This window comes from Kryptolebias marmoratus, linkage group LG2, assembly GCF_001649575.2.
Source record: "Kryptolebias marmoratus isolate JLee-2015 linkage group LG2, ASM164957v2, whole genome shotgun sequence".
Classification (NCBI taxonomy): Eukaryota; Metazoa; Chordata; class Actinopteri; order Cyprinodontiformes; family Rivulidae; genus Kryptolebias; species Kryptolebias marmoratus.
Window position 1 is genome coordinate 19,798,066 of NC_051431.1, and position 23,038 is coordinate 19,821,103.

General features: G+C 40.1%; 1 protein-coding gene and 1 long non-coding RNA gene across 6 annotated transcripts in view; one reads left to right on the top strand and one right to left on the bottom strand.

Annotated features, from left to right (window-relative positions):
* The first annotated feature begins 1,857 nt into the window (after nucleotides 1–1,857).
* On the top strand, nucleotides 1,858–18,683 carry LOC112450634. 4 transcript variants are annotated; one of them, XR_003039310.2, is made up of 3 exons: nucleotides 1,858–1,968; nucleotides 2,387–2,574; nucleotides 17,920–18,683. It is a non-coding gene; the product is annotated as an uncharacterized LOC112450634 (long non-coding RNA). The 4 variants fall into 4 exon arrangements; XR_003039309.2 differs by having other exon boundaries at nucleotides 2,387–2,538; XR_003039311.2 differs by lacking the exon at nucleotides 17,920–18,683 and adding an exon at nucleotides 7,813–8,124.
* igsf5b (immunoglobulin superfamily, member 5b) overlaps nucleotides 6,283–23,038 on the bottom strand; it is a 26,668-nt gene continuing 9,912 nt past the window's right edge. For both annotated transcript variants that reach the window (XM_025006754.2, XM_017420027.3), the window contains exons 4-11: nucleotides 22,564–22,691; nucleotides 20,214–20,379; nucleotides 19,053–19,181; nucleotides 15,528–15,552; nucleotides 15,361–15,429; nucleotides 14,766–14,854; nucleotides 12,043–12,107; nucleotides 6,283–7,845 (exon numbers count right to left, since the gene is read on the bottom strand). In XM_025006754.2, the coding sequence (XP_024862522.1) occupies nucleotides 7,738–7,845; nucleotides 12,043–12,107; nucleotides 14,766–14,854; nucleotides 15,361–15,429; nucleotides 15,528–15,552; nucleotides 19,053–19,181; nucleotides 20,214–20,379; nucleotides 22,564–22,691 (779 nt within the window). In that variant the 3' untranslated portion in view covers nucleotides 6,283–7,737. The remainder of the gene's footprint in view (nucleotides 7,846–12,042; nucleotides 12,108–14,765; nucleotides 14,855–15,360; nucleotides 15,430–15,527; nucleotides 15,553–19,052; nucleotides 19,182–20,213; nucleotides 20,380–22,563; nucleotides 22,692–23,038) is intronic.

A 23,038-nucleotide genomic window follows, 5' to 3' on the forward strand; every position in this document is an offset into this window, starting at 1 on the left:
AGAAGGAGGCGGAGCCAGCTGAGGCAGACCGCTGTAGGACACTGAGGAAGTTACTGTCACAGTGTGTTTATCAGGGAAAATAGAAGCAGAAGAAGAAGCTAGTTTTGTTAAAAAGACTGCCGGTTTGAAAACAGGTTAATATTTCTTCTTCAAAACTTTAACTCCACAGTCAGTCACCAGACTTTGGGTTGTAAATGTCACCAGGAGCTAAACTAACCACATCCATCCAATTTTCTTCTCTTTTAGGAAGCTGAAGAATGACACAACTGTTGTAGTTTCGGGTTGGTTTACACAGTTAATTAATATCTGTATTTGTTATTTACTACCTTGTTCACATTCCTGTGCTTGGCACTCGATACCTCACACTTCCGAGTGACCACGGAAAACGCCAAAGAGACCCTAGTCATTTTTTCTATCTTTTAGTATTCATTTTAAATTAGTGTAATTCTTTTTAAATGAGAAACTCTGGAAACAAGCACCTTTTATGACTTTCTTTTGATTTATCTTAGCTTCAAAGTACTTTTCATTGCACCTTTAGGTCTTGTGTTTGGATCTTCAGCCTTCACACTCGGTGGTAATTAGCCCACAAAATGACTGCCTTTAACAACACCCTACAAAAAGAAACCCACAGTGTTGAAAGGGTTGTTTAAAGAATGGCTCGGGACACACGATACAGTCCCACTAAGTAACATTTGAAGGCCTTTAATTTAATCGGATCTCCATGCCATGATACTCTTAAAAGCATTGGCTTTCAGTAATGAGGCCACGTGTTGAGTTATTCATCAGTGGAGCTCTACTAACGCCGTCCCTCAAGAGCCCAAACAAAACATCCTCTACTTAATTTGCCCTGACCAGAGCCGAGAGCTTCCATTTAATTAAGTCAATCAACATCGTGGCATTCTGAGGCCGTAGCATTTTTGTGTCACTGCTGTGCTTCAATGTATGTTTCAAAAACTGATGATTGCGTGAACAATACTTTATTAATCCTCAATTTCTGTTAGATTGCTGCAGAACAAACAACCCCAACTCTGACAAAGTTGGGATGTTTCGTAAAATGTAAAGAAAACAGAAAGCAAAGGTTTGCAAACCTCATAAACCCATAATTTATTCTTAATGGAACATAATAAACATGTCAAATGTATAATAAATTGTACTATTTCAAGGAAGAAAAATAAGGTAATTTTGAATTTGATGACAGCAACACAACTCAAAAAGTTCAGGACGGGGCAACAAAAGGCTGGACAAGTAGGTGGTATGAATAATAAATAGCTGGAGGAGCATTTTTCAACTATTGAGATTACAGGACTGGGTATAAAATTAATGTTTAAGAGAGGCTCTCAGAAGCAAAGATGGGCAGAGGTTCACCAGTCTGCAAAAAGCTGCATCTTCTGAAACTAGTAGAGCAATTTTAGAATGAAAACATCATCTACAGTTCACAAAAGCATCAAAAGATTTCAAGATTTGGAGAAATGTGTTGCTGCCACAGATTTTAAAATGACCTTATTTTGTCCTAAAAGTGGTACAAATCTCTAAGTTTAAACATTTATTATGTTTACTCTGATCCACTGGGAGTAAAACATGGGTTTATGAGATTTTCAAATCACTGCATTCTGTTTGTAACAGGTTGTAAATTATTTCAGTGAATTGAGTAAATTTAAAATAAATCACGCAAATTATTTCAAAATGAATTTCCAAATTGTGTAGATTGTTTATATTTGTTTGTCTGTGTTGGTTGTTTATAAATGTTTTGTTTTGATTTCATGGTGTTTGTAGTGTTCAGTGAGTTGCTTTTGCTTTTGTACCTCACGGGATGCCATAGCCAATAAGGGCTGGCCTTATAAAAGCTGGCAGCAATCAGTCGTACTAAGGAATGGTTTGAAAACAACTGTCAGCAGGACTCAAATGTTTGATGCGTAAATGAAATGAAGACAAATCTATGCTTTGCACCCCCCCGGTGAAAGCAGCGAGGTATGTGTTGTTTGTATTATGAGCCCATGTTCTTGTATCTTAATGTTTGTATATGTCTTAGTTTTCACCGTGATCATGGTGATCCAGACTGAGGAGAAAATAAAACACCTGAAAATCACCCGTCGAGGCTGTGCTGGATGTTGTTCAAGAGCTGGGGGCTTGCTACACTGTTTTGAATGTGCATTTTACACAACTTTATCAGAATTGCACTAACCAACAAAAACAAATTATCTTTAAAATAAAAAATAAAAACATAAACTCCACCTTCAGCATCTTCCCACAAAAAAAGAGCAACAATCGTTGCAGAAAACGGTTCTGTCAGGCTGCATTCAGCAAAAACAAATGGAAAAGAGCCTTGTGCATTTCTCACATAGAATAAATACAATGTTTGTTTGTTTGTTTTTTTCCTCCAATCCAGGAGACAAACGGTTGGAAAGTTGCGAGGAGAGCAGCAACGGAGGGCTTAGATGAAATCTCCAGAAGTGGCCATGAGGGGGTCGGGTTGCTGCGTTTGCTGCCTGGCAACAGCTGAGCTGATGGTGTCCCATGCAGCTCCAGCAGGAGCCCTGGGTAATGCATTTGCAGCAAGCAACACAAACTCTCAAGGTAGATAATATTGACATAAACTCAGAGCAAACAGTTCAATAAGAAGGCAGCAGAGATGCTGAGATACCGTTCTTCTTCTGCTCCTTACACTTTGTCTGTGTCCGAAGTTCTCTTTGAATTATGTTTCATCAACAGATTTCTTTTGCAAGAGGAACAGAGAACTGAATAATTTATTGCAACCAAAGAGCAAATTAAGCTGTGATTATCTTTATGCATGACAAATTTGGAGTTACTCTTCATTGATCTATAACACAGATTTGAGGCTGTAATCGACTTGTTTAGCTGGTGAAGCAGACAGTATTAAAACAGATCAAAGGCCTAGCATTTCTTGAAGGAATGCATGTCACCCTGTGCCTTTCATGTCAGAGTTTTAACCTGTGATCATCTTTTGTTGAAAAATTGAAAATTATAGCCATTTTAGTTAAATCTTTAAAATAATGTTCTGCATGACTGCATGCAGTCTGTCAGAGTATGTTTTAGGCATGACTCTCAGCTATTACCACACCAGATTTTAGCTTAGTGTCTCTAAATCTGGCTGTGTTACAGTCATTATATTGTTTTCTAAGGTTGATTAGCTGTGTCAGCCATCTTAAACTGGGCTCACTCCAAAAGTTAATCAGTTGTAGATTTGCATCCAATAATTACTTTCTAGGACATTCATTGAGAACCATAAAATCTTGAGATATTTTGCTAAAAGACAGATAGAGTTGATTCTGACAGTTAACTGCAAAATCTCTAACAAACATTTTGTGTGATCTGTTCATGATCAAAGTATGTGTTGGAGATGACTCTCAGCTACTACCACGCCAGATATTAGCTCGGTATCTGTAAAACGGACTGAGTTGCAGCCGGTTTTGTGTTGGCTCAGGTCTCTGCAAGTTAATTAGTTGTTGATGTACATCCAGTGATTACTGTCTGAGAGTTTCATGAGATATTTTGCTAACAAACAGACATAAATAAAGAAAAATCATGCAAACACAAGCAGTTACATCACCCTTCACAGTGGTGGCACAGGGTAATAATTAGTCATTCTCAGTTTGTGTGTGTGTGTGTGTGTGTGCCATTAAAGAAATAGTCTAATAAATGCAACACTTTTCTTAAGAGTGTTGTTTCATAGGTTTCCCCTCACTGATTTTTTTTTCAGTGACAATAAGTATATTGCAGACATATTCTTTAAAGCCTATAGTTCCTTGTAAATATGTGGCTTTAATGTGCTCCGCTGTTCCAACTGCACTTCAGTGACGGGACTGCTAATGGAGCCTGACGAACAGGAAGTGGAAAGCAGAATATAACAAGCCACCAGAGACACAGTGTTGGACTCTAGAGAGCCATTAGGCAAAGTTTCCATTTATTTACCCATACGTCCACAAAGAAAAGGGAGCGCAGGAGCTTCTTGCTAATTACCTGCAGAAAACTGTTAGCCGTGGCGCTAACAGCACGCTCCTCTCCCCATCTTTGTCTCTCGTGGCTCTGTTCCACTCAGTGAGTTCCTGTGTTACGTGCTGAAAAAAAAAAAAAAAAGATACCTGCTGCTAAATCAGGTTGTTTCCTCAAGTCAGCACACTGACGTAAGAGTGGGATAGCCAGAGTGCAGCGCAGATGGAGATGAGCTTAAAACAGAAGACTAAAATGGAGGAAAGAGAAGACGGTTACAGTTATGACAGATAAAAGCGAGGACCTGGCCGAGGCGTTACTGCTAGAAAGTTTCTGAGTGCCACAGAACCGGCTGACTCAGTGAGCTTCAGATGCCTCAAAGTGACACAAACACACTGTTCCTTGAGACGCCGCTGACACCAGTGGAGCGCTCCGAGTGAGCCCCGGGAGCAAAAGGAAGGTTAAACTGGCAACCCAAAGAGCAGAGCAGGCCGCGTAACAGGCATCTCAGTTTGCAGCTGCCGGTGTCAGGGCGCACCAGAGGAAACCTAATTTATTTAACAGCTTGTCGTTTCGGCAGCAGGTGTTCGGTGTGGGGAAAACAGACGATGAAAGCATGGCGGAGGAGAGACGGGACAAACACTCTCCTCGCGCTCACTGGCGAGATGTGATTTCCAAACTGGGGATCTGTGTCAGCCATCTGGTGATGGAGAGGAGCAGGGAAGTGTGTCAGCACGCTTTCTTTCAATAATGCAGGCGCATATGCTGTCGGGGGTTTTTTTCTTTCTTTTTTTGTGAAGTTATTTTGCATGTTTGGCTCATACAGCCCAAGAATTTACCAAATGTCCGTTGATACAGGATGCATTTATTGCCACTGGCACTATATCTTTGCCGGGACTTAACCGCCGGCATCCCTTTAGCTTTTGCACTTGCTCTTATATTCAGGGAATGAAAGTTGCCAAAAGAAATTAATCGAATCTAAAGCCTTCAGTTAAAATAATATGTTTGGTTTAAATCAACAAAAGATAAAGTGCTGACTGTGACCCTGTTAGCTCCTGCTTTGGGCTTGTGGGAAGTAACAAACGACGCATAAACACTTTAAATACTTTAGCTTATTAAAAAAGTTACAGCATTGTTCGATTAAAAAAATAAGATGTATTTGAATGCAATTAAATATGATAATGACCTCGTAAAGTGAGCTAATGAATTAGCTTAGACCTATTTCATCTTCTGTCAATAGGTTTTCTGAAATGTATAAAAAAAATAACGCACAGCCAGCAGGACAAGTAAAATGCTCGACTCTATAATGTAAGGCAGATTCATAGAGCTCCATTTAAACCCCTCTGCTCCCCTTTGCGTCCCTCCTATTAAGATATGCAAATGTTACGTCAAGCACTACACACACAGATAAATCTGGTGTTTGCATTACCACCAAAGCCTCGGCACAGCGATGCTTTTAGAGCAGCAGCTTTTAACGACAAACTGCTTTCTCGCCTCGGCCGCGGATACGGTTTCTCCTGCTGGAATCACAGCTGACGTTAACGGCAACTTAAGGACATACTTCAGGGCTTTTAAAGTGAAATTCTGTTTAGAAAAAAAATCTTGAACAATTATTATCTTACCTGTCATAGGTAATGTTGAGGGGGGTTTGTTTTTTTACATCATAATAATGTGTTTTAAACGAGGAATAATTTTATGATAAGGTTGCAGTTATAGCCATTTTGGTCAAACCTTGTAAATGACATTCTGCGCAATCTCGCATGATATCGTGAGATTTTGAGAAATGCTTTAGCACTTGGCGTGTTTGTTGAGGATGACTCTGAGCAACTACCACGCCCAGTTCAGCTCAGTGTCTGTAAAAGTGGCCGAGTTCTAGCCTGTTTCTGTGTCGATCTGCCGTGGGGGGCATCATGAACTGGGTTGACTCCAAATGTTGATGAGTTGCAGACGTACATTCAGTGTTTACTTCCTGAGAGTTTCACTCAATTCTGGTTCATGACTATTTTGCTAAGAGGCAGACCATGGTGCTTTTTACAGTTATTGTTCCAAGTAAAGATGTTGTCATGCTCAGAGTACATGTTGGCAGGGGGGGAAATAATTGAACAGAACACAGTTTTACATGATATGGGCACTCATTCGATCTGAATCCTTCTCTTAGAGGAGCACCAGCAAATATACTTCTCTAATTACCTCTATAGCAATAATAAGACACAACCTTACACAGACATTGTGTCACAGTTTGTGGAAGGAAGGACCCAAGAAGGCAGACGGACACAAGGAGATCAAATAAAAAGTTGAGAAATTTTAATAATAAAAAAAACAAAGGAACTGGCATTACAGCAAAAACTACAAAATGAAACATGAGGACCACGGAGGGGGTACCAGACGGGACGTGAAGCCACAGCGGCAGCCTGCAGGTGGACGAGGGCTGAGGGGAATAAAAAAGGCTGGGCCTGAGGAAGTAAGTGGCTGCAGCTGAGGCTACGGGGAATGGAGGACAGGTGTGAGTGGGAGGAGCGGGACTGAGGTCGACAGAAGGTGGTGAAACACCGCGACACGACTGAACACAGGGAAAGTACAGGAAGTAAACGGCACAAGGCATAAACAAGAGAAATGAACCCAAAAACTACCAGATACTTACAGAGCCTGACACATTGTCTTCCTAAAGAAGCATGTTTTCATCACATTCGACATTTGAGACATTCTGACTTCAAGCAGCGTCCCTGAAACACTCTGGCCTTGGGAATAACCAAAACACTGACTGTTGTTCTAAACAACACGTTAGTTACCTCCACCACGGAGGTCATGTTTTTCTTTAGTGTTTGTCTGTCTGTCTGTGTACAAGATTACTCAAAAAGATATGGAGTTTTTAGGAAATATTCAGGAAACGTCAAACATGGTACAAGGAGCAAGTGGTTAGTGCTTCTAGTTTCAATTTCAGTTTTCCAGGCCTCTGCAAAAGCTCTTTCAATGACCTCAGTTTGGAGAAATAAAGTTTAATTCCAACCGGACTGATGAGCCAATAGCGAGTTTAAGCAAAATGTAAAACACTGATGGCAATGTAAAAGTTTATATATTAACATTTGCACAGACTGCAATGAAAAGTTTGAGATTTTTAAAAAGGGGGGGGTCCACTTTGTTCTTAGACCCACTCTGACTAGCCATGAGTTCATCAGTCGGGTCAGGATCAAAATTCTATTTTTTTCAAATTAAGGTCATCAAAAGAGCTATCTACAGCGGGTAAGATATTATTTGTTTAAAACCTCTTTGTAGATCATCATTTTAAAAGATCACTTGAAGTGCAGTAAGATTTATGAGTTCTGGTCAAACATACAGGATCTCTGATCCCTCCGAGAATTTGGAAAACAAACGTTTCATTCCTTTCTCGGAGTAAGTTATTGAGCAGCAGTTTTGAGCCTCATCTGGTGTCAGATTTACGGTGTGAACGTAAAACCAATGTTCTGCCAGCTGACGCCAATTCAAAATGTAATGAATATAAAGTAGGCGCTCTCTCAGTCAGTTTGTGTTTCCTTCAAATATTTATTTTCCCGCTGAACAACTTTTGTTATCACATCCCTGCCGAGTCAGCACATACAGGCGTGGTTTACATTTCTGTCCACAGATAATTTATAGTGAATGATGATGGATCATCACGGCTTCTGTGGGTTATGCGAATTCAAGGAAAAAACAACCGGAGTACAGAATAGAATTAATAATTAAACACTCATTGAACTAAAATGTACATTGTTCTTTTTACAAAAGACAAAACACGACATGCAAATAATATATTCAAACTGTGGTGATTCTCCTGATAGTGTTGGTTTCCTCCTCCTGAAACTCTGTGGTTTGGCTCTCTGTGTGCAGAGAGACGCTCCTGGAGTGCACAACATCAGGGACCTGGAGAGCAACATCACACGCTTGGTTGCTTTGACAACACATCACAACTTTCTTCAGAGCTGTTACATTCACAGGAAGAAAATAAAAATAAAATAAAAAAGGGTAAAACTGAAGCTGTAAAACACTTCCTTGAGGCAAAGTGATCCTACGAGAGTCCAACATTCAGTCGACGATCAGTCAAAATGAAAACGTTAAAGCTGCTTCAAGTCGTGGAATCAGAACTGAAAGTATGACCTCAAGTCGGAGCAACTTCAGGCCAGGAGGGAATGAAAGAAAAAGCTGCACCACAATTCACATTTAAAGACTTTACCTGCACTGTTTAATTAAATGAATCCAGAAGAATCTTCGTTCAAGACATCACTAAAGTGAAACTGACATTCCTCGTAGAAATGCATATGCCTGCCACCTTATGTGCCAAGTTTTTAAAATAAACATCTCACATGATCTGTTGGTGCTCAAAATATGTGATAGGGAGAACTCTCAGCGACTACCAAACCAAGTTTTAGCTCAGTATCTCAAAAGCTGACTGATTTATAGCCATTTCTGTGTGTCCTATAGTCAATTAGCTGTGGTAGCCATCTTGAATTGAGTTTAATCCAAAAGTTAATCAGTCGTAGATGTACATCCAAGGATTACTTTCTGAAAGTTTAATTAAAATCAGAACAGACAAATGGGGTTGCCTCCAGCAGTTAATGCTAATGTTTAAAGCAGAAATTCTGTGCAACGTGTCGTGCTTCGAGTATGTGTTGAGTATGACTTTCAGCTACAACCACTCCTGATATTAGCCCAATATCTGTAAAACTGACTGCACTGTAGCCATTTGTGTGTTTTTAGGGTGAGTTGGTTGTTACAGCCATCCTAAATTGGGTCGACTTAGTTTCACTCAAATCTGTTCAGTTGTTCATGAGATATTCTGCTAACAGACAAACAAGTGAACGCACAGAATCAAGTAAGCATATAGTTGCTCATTTTCTATGATGGGGCAGCAATAACAGGTCATTCAGGCAAAACAAAATGATGTTTACGTATTTTTTTGTTGAATAAGCTCTCAACAATTATATAATTTTATTGTGTACTGCCCATAAGCCTCAGCAAATGGAAGTCATTGATCTAATCTTCATGAAGTCTAATATCAGCCGTGCAGAACTGCTACAAGATCTAAAAATGCCTTCACAGTCAATGAATGCAGTTCCCATGGTAACAGGACACACAAACCACAGTTTGTTTTACTGAGACGGTGTTAAATTTGACCATTAAAACTCGAACACTTGATTACTCTGACGGTTTTCTGACTTATCAAAAGACACATATTATGCTCCCTGTTCACAAGCTGATGTGATTTCCATAAGTCTTGATAATTTTATGTTTGTTTGTTTGTTTTTTAATTCTCTCAGAAGCCGAGACAGAAAAACAAAGAGTGGGGGAGGCTCTGAGGTAGCAACAAGATACGATTTGTCCCCTGGAAACATGATTAGAAAACGAAAGAAATCAACTTATACCGTCTTTTTTTTCCCCCACCCATCTGAACTGTGAACAGTGACGGGCCATGTGTCAAGCTAAAATATATAGAAAGGTATTTTCTACTTGGATTAAGAAAATATTACAAAATAAAGAAAATAAAACAAAAAAACCATGACCGCTTGCTTCAGTTCATTTAACCTCTAAATAAAAAACATCCGCCTAGGAGAAAATACAAATAAATACAAAAATAAATCAAATGTGAAACACTCCTAGATTCTCAGCTAGCTGAGCGCTACTGTGGGAAAACAGCGCTTGATAGCAGGTATATTAAATAAATACACAAATGGCTTGCCATAGACACAGATTTTATAACACATACGCTTGCCATACATGCAGCTCTCTCTGCTGCAGCTGTCTATGATCACTTTTACACGAAACTGGTTTGAAAACAAACAAGTGGGTCTTCAAGCTTCGGTGTCTTTCTGAACAAACCATTCATGCTTTGTTCAAAGTAAAGTGCTTTAGAGGGTTTCTTCCCCTTATTTTCTGCTGTGCCAGTAAACAAAATGCAGTCAAATACAATAAAACATGCTCTCTTTTCTAGATGGGAGATGTGACCAATCATCAAGTATACTACGTGCTATAAACATCTGTACCAAACCGTCACAGTACAAATACATGTGCCGTTACACGCCTCATCTATCCATATTTTATTTATAGCTGGTTTTAGGGGACATAGTGAAACACTTGGCTGTGGAGGTCAAAACTAACCTTAACCCTTGCATAAACTTTACACTTTACACAACAGCACACACAGCAGTTTGAGGAAAAAGAAAAAAACACTTTCAAATATTTACCATTCTCTTGTTAACCGGATGGATAATGATCCATCTTTTAGGTAGAGTCTCGTAGCAAGTCAAGCATTTGACTGCCCTGTTTTATTTAAACAGTGGATGACAGATACAGACCAACTACACACCAGCAGCTCTAATTATTCCACCAGTCAGTTCAGCTCTGTGGTCACCATGAACCCTGGGACTCCCTGTCAGTCCGTTCACTGTGCTTTGTGGTTTTAACAGCTAACACTGGGAAATGGTGCTTCTTTAGCATTATTTGAAATTAAATTATTAGCTTCTCTTTGTTGCTCATGACCAAAATAAACAGGTTACATTATAGTTTAATGTGATAATGTGTTAATATAAACTATATATACTGTGGAACCTCTGGAGATAATGATGCAAAGAAGGATTTTGCATAAAATCAAGGACAACCCTGACCACCCTCTTCATGAGACCATCATCGGAAAACAGAGTCTCTTTAGTCAAAGGCTTCTTCAGATTAGCTGTAAAACGGACCGCTACAGGAGATCATTCCTGCCCACAGCCATCACCATCTATAATAACTCCTTGATTTAAATGAGCTACGTCAACATTTAATTTCCCTTTGGGATTAATAAAGTATTTTTTAATTGAATTGAATTGAATTGAATGACCATCACTCCAACAGGGACTGTATGAAGTTGGATCTACATAAGAATTTTCACTCTTTATGGAAGACTTTCCACAAGACCTTGAAGTGTTTCTGTTCGAATCTGTGCCCATTCAGTCTGTAGAGGATTCGTGAGACCAGCCGCTGATGCCAGAAGGTCTGACTCGCAGTCTCTGTTTCAAAGGAGCTCAGTGGGGTTGAGGTCAGGGCTGTCTTTATGGTTCTTGGTTTCTGCACTGGGGCTCAGCCATGTTTAGAATAGACAAGAGCTTTCTCCAAAGTGCTGCACGAAGGAGCCACAACATTGTTCAAAATGTCTTTGTACGCTGAAGCATTGAGGTGGCCCATTCCTGGCCTCTGACTCAAACCCCTGAATTCAACAATTAAGAGTAGGGTCTCACTGGGCTGTGACAGTTCGACGCTTGTTGGTGACTCAAAATTGTGAGAAAATAGGCAAATCTTTAGTTGCAGTCTCACTGATTTCAGAGGGTTTGCAACTAAGTGACCGGTGAACCATGTTCTGTGTTTTGCACAGCCACTTTGTGTGTATGGCTTGCAAAACTGTATTCTAGGTTGCCCACCTCCACCGCCTTACTATCCACTCCATCAGCTGCCCCTACATTCATGATTGACTCTACTGGAGCACACGTTTGAAACAAAGATAGAATAGGACTGATTATTTATCATTGGTGTAGTTTTTTAGACCTGGACGTACTAGTCCCTCTAGAACAGGGATGTCATACTCCAGGCCTCGAGGGCCGCTGTCCTGGGAGTTTTAGGGTTTTTTTGCTCCAACACACCTGATTCAAATGGTTTAATTACCTCCTCACCAAAACATCAAGTTCTCCAGAAGCACATCCACAAGTCATTTTTTTAAAGCAGGTGTTTTAAAGCAAGAACACGTCTGAAACATGCAGGAGAGCGGCCACCAAGGAACGAAGTTTGATACTTGTGCCCTAGAACTTACGGAAACTAAACTGTGAAAGGTTGAAGATGTGTTTGAGACACCGGCGACAACTCTCCAATTATTTTGAGAAAAAAAAAAAGACTCACATTAGGAGATTAGGAATCCCGCAAACGTTTTAGAGACATTTTGGAGAGTCCCTCACCTCGGTAACAAGTTCAGTTTCAGAATGACAGACTAGCTTTAGCCGCTCACTGTCTCATTCAGCTTTTCGCTGTCTCTGGCTCTTTCCTGTCCCTCTGAGGCTTTCTCCGTGTCATTTATCTCTTTTTTTAAAATCTTACCGTGTGAAATGTTTCAAAGCTCATCTGGTTGTAAGCTCCATTGATAACATCACAGCTGTGCACATCTGAAAAGTAAAAAAAAACTGTTTTTACTGTTCCTTTAACCAACAACCTGTTCATCCTAATTTAGATTTAAAGCAGACTTCTATGAAACAGAGGGATTTGGGAGATTTAGGTCAGACAACATCCTGTGTTTAAATATATATTTTACTCCAAATAACAAACTGGAATCGTCTTAAATCCATATTTTTATATGACTCAACCCAAAAAACAAATTATTTTAACTGAAAATCATCTTGGTTTGTTTACAGCCTTACAGAAGGCTGCGGACAAACGTCTCGACATGATTTATAACCAATTAGATCCTGTAATGAACTGAAACTAATATAAAGGCAACACAACAAATGGTTTCATTATTTTTTCTAAAATATGAACTGATTTTGAATTCAGTGTCATTAACATGTTTACAACATGTAAAGAAAACAAAAAAGTCTGACAAAAGACTGGAAAAGGTTCTTCATGCTGGACCATTTTACAGCTGAATGAGATGAGTGTAAAATCATTTCTAAAGTCAGATTTTCCAGGGGTGAAAACCTGGGGCTTTAATAATCTATTATATGTCATTTAACAAAAGACTCAAATAATAAAGGGATAAAGCAGAAAGTCTATATTTAATGGCTCTAATATTCAATATTCTGTGTGAGGTGGATTTGGAAAGAAATGTGTTTTTTTTTGGAAAAAGTTGCATGGAACCAGGACACCCATAAACCATTGTCACTGAGCCCAGTTTGTTCTTGCATCCAAAAATAAATACAGTTTTTTCAGATTATAATATTTTTTGTCTGTATTTTTTAATTCATTAAGCTCTATTTTTAGTTTATGTCTTACACAAAGTGGAACAAAAGTATTCAAGCGTTCCTCAAAAACCTGTAGTTTAGAGCTTGTTCCTAAATGTTCTTGGCTGGAACTCAACAAAAAGTGAAGCATTAAAGGAACAATTTAGGTCTTTTGAAGTGATGTTCTGTGGAAAGCTATGAACAGGTAATATCTTAATTGATGTAAATCCTGTAGCTCCTTTAAAGGCTTGCGACTGCTGGTGACTAGTTGGCGAATGGCATTCACAAGGGAGTCTCCAAAATGTTTTCAAACAACAACCACAGAGCTCTCCTAATGATAAGAAACATCTGTGGATCCAGCCCCAAATGTCCAGGACTAAAAACCACACTGATAAATAATAATTATCAAACAACTGGTCCAGATCTGCATATCTTTATTTCAAAAGTGTACTCAAGTAGATTAAATCCTAAATGAGGGGGCGGCTGGTAAGGTGAGTACAAAGCGGTCCAAAGTGGGTACCATGTGGGTTGATGAGTGTAAAGAAATAATATGCTCGGTCCAATGGGCCATTCACACGAAGCTGTTTTTCAGTGAAACTAACATTTCTGTTGCAGTTCAGCTGTTCGTTTACATGACAAGTCCGATTGGATTCTCTGACACTGAAACTTTTTGAACCCAGGTCTCAGACACTTTTAAAACACTCCTTTTTGCGTTTCAAAGCAAGTCACAATGTGTGAAACTGCACATGCGCACCCCTGACGGCTGCAGTCATTAGCTGTTCTGCCCATGCACAAGTAAATCAACAACATCAGCAGACAGCAGAGAGCTGTTTCTGTTACTCACCCTTTTCAACATGTAGCAGCAACCCAACCTCACCGTGGGTCCAAACAAACGTCTGGATTCACCATTTTGGATGTAACTGTTTACATGCTCCAGACTGCATGAGTGCCTAATGGAAAGCCTGGCATCAGTGTTGCCAGATACACGATAATTGTCATTTTTATAAGATAGTTTTAGGGTGAAGTCCCCCTTCTTTTCTGTGCACATGTTCACCAATCACAATACACATCTAATTTACAACCTCCCCCCTCCAAAAAAGTGCTCCTCAGTCAGTTCATATAATAGTTTGGGTCAAAACAACATGAACGTTTGCAGAGATCATTCTTGTGTAAACAGAGCCTAAATTACAGTTCTGTAAGCCGTGCGCAATAAAAAAAACACCATGATTTTAGAAAATTAGTCGAGCAACACGCGGCTGTTTGGAATCGCAACTGAATATTCACATATTGTCTGGTAATTTTGAGTTTCCAACTAGCCCCCAATAGTCACAGCCCAGTTAGATACTATCTTTATATGATTATCAATTTCAAGGTTTTTAAGGTTATGGTTATTTTCAAGCCCAAACAGTGGTAGTAGTAGCAGCAAGCTGTAGTATTTCTGTTGCATCCTGGGGAACCTCCAGCAGGAATATTCCATTATTTCTGCTTTAATAAGGATATAATGCAATATTGACAGCAACGTAAAGGTTTATTAAGCATTGTTTGCATAAAATGTCATAAAGTTTTTGAGACAAGAACACTTCCTTATGGTTGTGGTCCTGTTTGAACGAGCCATCAGCCTGATCCAGTCAGAATCAAACTCTGAGGCACTACACATTGCTGTTTATTACTGCCAAGATATAATTGTTCATAACCTTTCCACAAAACCATACCTCAAAAGAGTCAGACTAGCCCTTTAGTTCGTAACACATAATATACAAAATGCAGTCAGTATTTTGACATTAGAGAAGAGATGTGCAAAAAGTGGCAAACATAGAACATCAACCTAAATCTTTAAATCACCTAAATATTCCAAACTAAGCATACAGCGACGTGTAACTCTCTCACCTGTTGGGTCCTCAGTGGAGAAGCCCAGGTTGACCTTCCCGCCTGTCGCCTCAGCAACCGAGCTGGGACCAAACGCTGATTGGTGGGACCTGCGAATGCCCAAGAGAACAGTCCAATGGAACAGATAACCTTTAGCTGAGAAATGGCAGAATCACATCGTCAGAGGCCACGCTGTTGTGAACAGACAATTTTCTATTCCCACTGAGCTGCGGTATATATCAGAGGCTCCTGTATTGTTCTCAGCATAAAGTACCCTGACAGATAAAAAATGAGCGTCATCATCATCTTCTTTCACTCGGTTTCATTAGTGCCAGCCAGAGTCGTCAGCTTTGACTCTGTTTAAGGCGCATGAAAAATGCTGACTAATACAGTGTTTAATACACGAGCTTCAAACTTTCTGAATCGTAACGGACCCGTCATAAATCACAAGGACTACTTATTGTGCATCATTTCAAATTCATGCCTTGAATTTCCCTGCCTGACGAGGGTCAATAAAGGCCTGTTCTGTCCCAGAAATCTGTTTAGAGTATTAATGAAGATTCACGCACACTCACACACACACACCCCACCCCTCGAGTCTTTAAATTAGCCTAACCATAAATGGAGCTCAGTGGAGTTCCTCTCTTCTGCTGGGAAGCCATTTTCTCCTAAAGCTCCGTTCTGTCTGAAATGTGAATAAACATGCAGCAGTTTTTATCACCTATAACTTGCAGCACGAAGCAAACCGTACCCACAAGAAAAAAAAAAACATTTAAATCTTACCTCGTTACCTCCTGAGGGTTTTTCTCTGAAACAGAAAAGAAAAAAAGGTATGATCAAGGTTAAAAATATGCTATGATACAATATGATATATCATGTGTTATGTTATATGATATCATGTTATGAGCCATTAGCTGCTAACTTTATTATTCTCCCTGCATTGACCACATAACCACTGGGCTTGCTCGCTGCGTATGCAGCACAGCAATAAGAAAGCTGTAAACGTCCAGCTGTTTATTTGCTCTGAGCTCCGCACTAATATTGCGGCCTCGAGTCAGATTGCAGCGGAGGCTTGAGCTGGGCATTAATAAGTTTCGTAACATGGCTTCAGAGCTGTCTTTTGCCGAAGCTCCTTGTGGCAAAAACACAGCAATATTACAGTTTTGCAGATGGCACTCACCTCAAGAGAGATATAAACTGTTCTTTTTACAGAGACTAAACTGGCCCACGTCATTATCTTTCAAATATATTAGCCAAAGCCTTGTGTGGTGACTGTCTTTTCTCTGTTATTAGAAAGCGTGCGCTGCTACCCCATTGAAAGGGGGGGGATTAGAGGTGTTTTGTGACTTGGAAGCGTGCCACATCCTCCGACATGTGAAAGAGCCTGTGGAGTTCATTTAAATCGCTCGGGGACGTCGCTTCAAAGCGGAAAGCACGAGCAAGGACGGTGACGAAGGAGGTATCAGACGCTTCAGGTGCTATAAGGTCACACCTGCTTTACGATAATCCAACCCCCGCCCCCCCTCAGCTTCAAACCAGGTGCACGATTAGCAGTCACGAGGATTACAATGACTTAAGATGGGTGAGTCAGGACCACTTTTCTTTTATCGCACCGAAACACATGCCTCCTTCCTCTGTTCGAATGAGAATCCCCTAAGAGACAGTCTTTACTTCCTGCAGGCTTTAACTACGTAGGGCCTTCATTAGAGGGAATACGGTTGATTAAAATGATAGAACTGAAATAACAAACACAGTAATTCTTCTGTACTTTTTTGGAGGCTTTTTGGTAAGAAGGGAGAAGACTAAGAATAGCTTTTTAGAGGAGAAGCCAATGGGTTAATCTACTAAAGAACAAAGCAGACCATCCAACATAAGAATACAGCGTACTACTGATAGGTCAATGTTTTAGGGTTTGCAATGAATGACAAGTCTGTGTTTTAGTCTGGAACAAAAGTAAAGACTTTTTTCTAAATTTAAAAAAGCTTCAAAACCTCAAAGAGTGGTGACAGGTGGAAGATTCAAGGACACTGATTTTGGTTTGGAGAATAACAAAACCTTTGGAGATTTTGGACCATTAAAACATGTCTGAAAATGTACAAACTGCGCTGAACAGCAGTGAAAGATTGTTAAAGCTGATGAAGTATCCGATGAGGTGCAGATGCAATAGAGTACATCACGGTGTCGTCAGCATAAAGGTGGAAACTACCATTTGATAATTCTTGAATGGTGTATAAAAATCTAATACCTTCTGCCTTCACAAACAGAGACCTGTTTGAGACAAATGTCCAATCAGGAGCCACTTTGAAACATTACAATCACATCAAAACAAAAAAATTATTTTTTTTACTTTATTTAGTCCATACAAAGAGCGATCGTGTCTAATATGTTGATATGTTTTATTTGTGCTGGTAAACAGTTGTTGTATTTTGTTTCCAATCACAACTGATTTTCATCATCATTATCAGCACCTGAAAGAAAGGCTATAAGTTAAATATGACTATAAGTTCCCTATATGCTTAATGTGTAGCCACATGTTAAAGTGGAACATGTTCATTTAAACAAACTTGCCCTCCTGGCAGAAACCGAGACTGGATCAGGGCCTCGTGATCCCCAACACACACTTCCTCCTGATGTTCCCAGCTTCGATCATTTGCATAGCAGGTTGGTAACAAGGTTGGTTCAAGGTTACTACTTTCCCACATGACGCGGGATCGAGACACTGCCTTTTGTTTTCCCCAAAACCGGGTCCTGATATTTGAGTCTGTGTGGTAGTTGTGGACCGCTGCATGAGGCCCCAGGCACAAAAACAGAGATTATCTGCTGTGTTCGTGCCTCCCGTCCACACACAGAATTTTTGGTGAGGAAAACAATTTTTTTAAAAGATGCTTTCCTAAGAGGAGATTCTTAGAAACTTGGTTTTTTATGCATACTTGTAGACTTGGGATACAAAGCTTTTCAAAAACAATGGCATAGCCTATTTTGCAGCCTGTATTTGGATATGTTGTTAGCTTCATAGTGAAACAGAGTGAGTATTTCAGTTTTTATTTGACTGGACAAAAAAATGAATAAAATGTTTTTTAAAAATCAAATAAAACAACATCCAAAGTAGTGTAGACGAAGCCTGGATTTTTCCTGTTAGGTTTTCATTTTGCCATTTATGCATTTTCCTCCACAGATCTCCTCAGCAGTCCTAAAGCTTGTTACACACTCCGCAAGAACCAAGCAAATGGTTTGTTTTCTCAGGGTGGCAAGAACAAGAACAAACTTTGCTCTGGCCAGGACATTTCCTACTTCCTGAGAAACTCCTGGGAGGTCCTCGCGGAGCCAAAAGCATGAATGTCAACATCTCCACATTTCCGCATATAACCACGACAACCTCCAGCTCCTGACCATTCGCAGAAGCTGTCGGACACTACATGAGAAAAAAGTTCTGCCCAGATGATGGTGTCTGAAACAGGCTGCAAGAACAATGAATTCAGCTGTAAAAGATAAGTTTAATTTGTCTGTTTTAGTTTGGAATGGTGGGGAACAGTTATGTTTTGTTCATTTAAAAGAGAAAGCAAAACTACCACGCAAAAGCTTAAGAGCCTTGCTTGTTTTGAGTTTTTAAATAACTTTAATAAAAATCTCAAACCTTGAGTAACTCGCCAGAAGTACGGGTCATCACAGGGAAATGCTACGTGCTGAAAACTAAACTTGGCACAAGAAGTAAGGACATTTGTGTTTGGCTGATTATTTCTTTGTTGTAATGATGCTTCTTGGCAATAAATCTGATGCTTGTTGGAAAGGCTGTTTATTTCCACTTAAATGGTGCCACGTTTGTTGGGAAAATGCATTTGTGGATTTAGCAGCAGAGCTGGGTATGTGGGTTGGGCCCATGAAAAACTTGCTAAATGTAATGTAATGTTATGTAAAATATATAGCTCCTAATGAAATATTAAAACCAAAACTTTTAAATTCTAATGCCTTTCACAGTCTAGTCATTTTTGCCCTAATTTTTGCTCTTCATTTTGACACTCAGACAACCATCCCTGCAGTCACACACAAACCTCTCTAACCCCCTTTTTTTGTTTTCGGCTGCTGTTGCCTGACGAGCTCGGCGTTCTGCTGACAGCTACTGTTCTGCTTTTGTCAGAAGAGATATGGCGTGCCCTTGGTGAAGGCTACCACAGGGCTGTGTCGAGCCACAGCGCCCAGCCTCCGATGCTCCTCGCTAGCCTTTCGTCACAACCTCTGCACTGAGAGATTTGGGGTAGGGAGCAGGAGTTTGTTCGTTTGGAGCCATTTCAGAAAGAGGAAAGTGCCTACTTGGTTTTCTCATCCGCCTGTAGCAGAGGGCAGCGCAGAAGGAGAGCAGTACAAGCAGCAGAAGGGCAGCGAATGTGGCGGTCAGTCCCACCAGGACCGTGCAGTCGCCACCTTCTTCCTGTACCACCACTGCAAGGAGAAAATGTCACATCAGTGTTTCAACGCAGACATGTTGGGGCAGCGTCAGTACACTGAAATTCAATTTCAAAATCTGCAAACAAAGAGAGGAGAAAGTGGAGAAAGACCTTCAAGCTTAGGGGTTGTCTGCTATTGGACAACAACGGTAATGTTCTGTATTTTAAGTTTGTCAATTTTTTCAGAGGATTTTTAGTCAAAGCACTGCCAGGCTGCAAACTCAGCAAAGGCACAACCTCCCTTCCTAACTAATCTAAAACACGGAATTTCCAAAAGGCCCTGATCAGAAGCTGATTTTAAAAAAAAGGGCATAGAAATTCAGACAGAGTGTGTGTTCTGATGCCATAAACAGACAGAAGAATTATAAAATCAACTGCATATGTAACAGGAAGCCACATGAAGAGAAGCAAACGCAAGTCAGTGTTTGTCAAATGGACGGAGTTTTAGCCATTTCTGTGTTTGCCAAAGTTCCTTAGCTGTGGCGGCCATGACGAATCGAGTCAACTCCAAAACTGAATCGCTCGTATATGTTCAGTATATCCAAAGATTCCTTTCTGAGCATCAGTCAGTGCATTTTGCCAACAGTCAGACAAAGTTAACACCTGTTAGCGCTCAGCGTACGTTGGGAATGTCTCGGCTACTTCCTCGCCAAATTTTAGCTCAAGATTTCTACAAACAAGAGAGTTAGCTGTCAATTTGGGTTGACTCCAAAAGGTCAATCAGTTGTAGATGTACACGAAATGATCACTTTCTGAGCCTTTCCGTTCAGTGCTGTCCATGTTGCTAACAGACACAGGCAATTACACGATCGGTTGCCTGGGCGATAATGATAGTGCTTGTGCGATGATTCGCACGTTTCCCAAAAGAGAAAGGGAGACTTTCATCCAAGGCGACTTACAAGTGACGAACACACTGGCTGGCAAAATGGTCTAAATAAGACGGTAGACGTCACGAGAATCGAACCGACAACCTTCTGGTTTAAGGAAAGTACAGCCGCCTCATGATCTAAAACTGATTGGTCCTCACCCACTGTTAGATGGACGCTGCTCTTCAGAGGTGTGTTGAGGGCAGACACGGACGCCAGACAGTCCACTTGAGATCTGCTCTTAGCCGTAACGCTGTAGTTACTGGACACAGTGAAGAGGCTCTTCTCCATCGCTGCTGCGCTGATGCTGTACTCAGCCGGGCTCACCTCGACCCCACCACCCAGAGAGAGAGACAGTCTGTCACCAAATACTTTAACAAAGTTTCAAGGCTTCACTGCAGACACAGATCACAAACTGTATTCAGCTTCATGTTGCGTTTGATGATGTTAAAACGATCACCTGCGCTCAAAACAAGTTTCTGAATGCACATTAGAAATGTGATGAAAATGTAGAGGGGGGGGTTTCCAGTTTGAAGCAACTATGTTATTAATGTATGTGTAATTTAATATATCTGGGCTCGGTCGACATAATCTTGTAGAGCTGACTGAAAAGTTCATTAAGGCTGCGTCTGATTCAGTTTAACTGGGCGGGAAAAACTGGTTTCCTTTGACAAACGTTTTTATTTTAACGCTTTTGTCAAATCAGTTTCTGTTCACACTATGTGAGTTAGATATTTCAGTGAAACCAAAGAGAATCCTGTCATTTGAATCAGGTTTTGTGTCCGCTTTTGGTGAATCACTGAAAGCATTTCTAACTGAGACAAGATTGATATGGTTGCATCTGACAGAAGGCAAATAATTTAATGATGATTCAACATACCCAGATAAATGAAGAGCCAACAATAAAATACTAAAGAACTAGGTCGACTCGACCTGTTGTGTTACTTTGAAGTGCTTTAACTTCGGGGAAATCTGTAAGATCGTATGCAAAATTCTTACAACTATCTTTATTTTCATTCAACATGTTCATTTTTTAGGCATCAACCAAAGAAAATAAATTCTTTTTTTTATGTTGCAAAAATATATTTCTGTTTGAGTCAATCAAACCTTTGACTCCATCTTTCATGTTGTGATCCAGGAAAATTTCAGGAAACTTCCAGGAAACTTTCCTTCAAAAAGTATTGAGAAAACACTGTCAGGATTTTTTTTGTTTGTTTGATTAATCTTTCTTCTTTCTTTTTATTCCTTCAGATAATTTTCACATCACTTTGTATTTGACAGACATGAGGAGTGTGTGATAGTTTACAGTGACAGAAATTTGAATATATATATGCCAAAGTTTTATGCAAAGATCTCACATGATCTGTTAGTGCTTGGATTATGCATTTGGGATTACTCCCAGCTACTACCACACCAAATATTAGCTTAATATCTGTAAAACTGACTTAGTTGTAACTATTCTTGTGTTTGGAGAGGTCGACTAGCTGTGGCTGGCCATCTTGAATCAGGCTGACTCTGAAAGTTAATCAGTTGTAGATGCACATCCAGTCATTACTTTCTCAGAGTTTCATGCAAATCTGTCCACTGGTTTATGATATATTTTGCTAACAGACAAGCCTCAGTTTCTTTCATCTAAAACCTCTTTTTGCTCCTGTTTCAACCCAGAATATTCGAGTACAGTGGTTATATCACCGGTGTGACAAAAATGCTGATTTGTGTCTTAAATGTGATCATTTGCTCAAGTCTATACTGAAGGAGAGACGATGATATTTAATCCAGAGTTAAACAGTAAATATGCCTTTTAATCCTGGCTTTAAATCGCCTGCCTAGCATGTTCCAAACTCCATCCAGACATCATTAGATTATTGTCAATGTTTTTATGGGATTGGGGTTTAGTTTGTCATTTTAACAAGCTAAGATCCACCAAACCACCCCCCCGACCCGCTTACACCATTACTTTTTTTATGCACATCCCAGGGAAATATGTTCTACATTCAATTATCCAATCAACACCTTTCCTGAAAGAGATATATGTTTGAACCAATCTTTCTTTCTTTTTTTTCTTAAAAGGAGCAATTTTAAGCATAAAGCTTCCAGGGTTAAAAAAAAATCAACAGAGAGACAATAAAAAGGCACAGGAACAGCTTCGAATAGGTGATATCTGTGCCCATATTGTCATTAAACAGCAGGTGCCTTTCATGGTCAACTCTCTTTTTTTTTTTCATTTCCATTTTAGTAATCAGTGCGCAACATAATCTAGAAAAAAGGGTTTAAGTGGGATGAGTTTATTGTTAATAGCAAAATAATTACTAGCACATAATAATAGAATGGATGGTCAATCAAATCAGCTCCTGTAATTCATTCTGAAAGCGGCGCCGCCGTCACCACGACACACCGCTCTGCCCTAACTGGGTCAGGAGGACCCCCCACCCCCTCACCCTTACAGCATGAGAAACAGAAGGTGTTTCAGGTAAAAGTGAAATAACGAAAAGCTTGTTGTTGTGTGTTCACCTTTTTGCCGTTCAGCTGCCACTGGAGAGCAGGTTCAGGGAACCATCCTGCTGCTCGACACTGAAACAGAACCGAGTCGTTCTTAAAGGCCAGTCTGTCGCCTCCCAACACTGTCACGATTCCTTTTTCTGCAATTAGACAAAAACCTTTGTTGATCACGACTTGAATGACCAAGTTGCCCTCTTGTGTGTCCACGCACATGTGCAATGAGTATCATTGCACAATGAGTATCATTGCACATAGAGGGAAATTAAGTGTAATTAATAATGGTTTAAAAACATTAGTACCTATCTTCTGAAGTGGGATACTCCTTCTGCTGGAGTATCCGAGAAACTCAGAAGGATTTTCTCCAAACACAACATCCCAGTACATTTCAAACCCAACAAGACTCTCAGACAGAGGCTGATCCACCCTAAGGACAAAACACCCAAACCAAAACTGAGCGGAGTTGTGTATGCAGTTCAGTGCAGCGAAG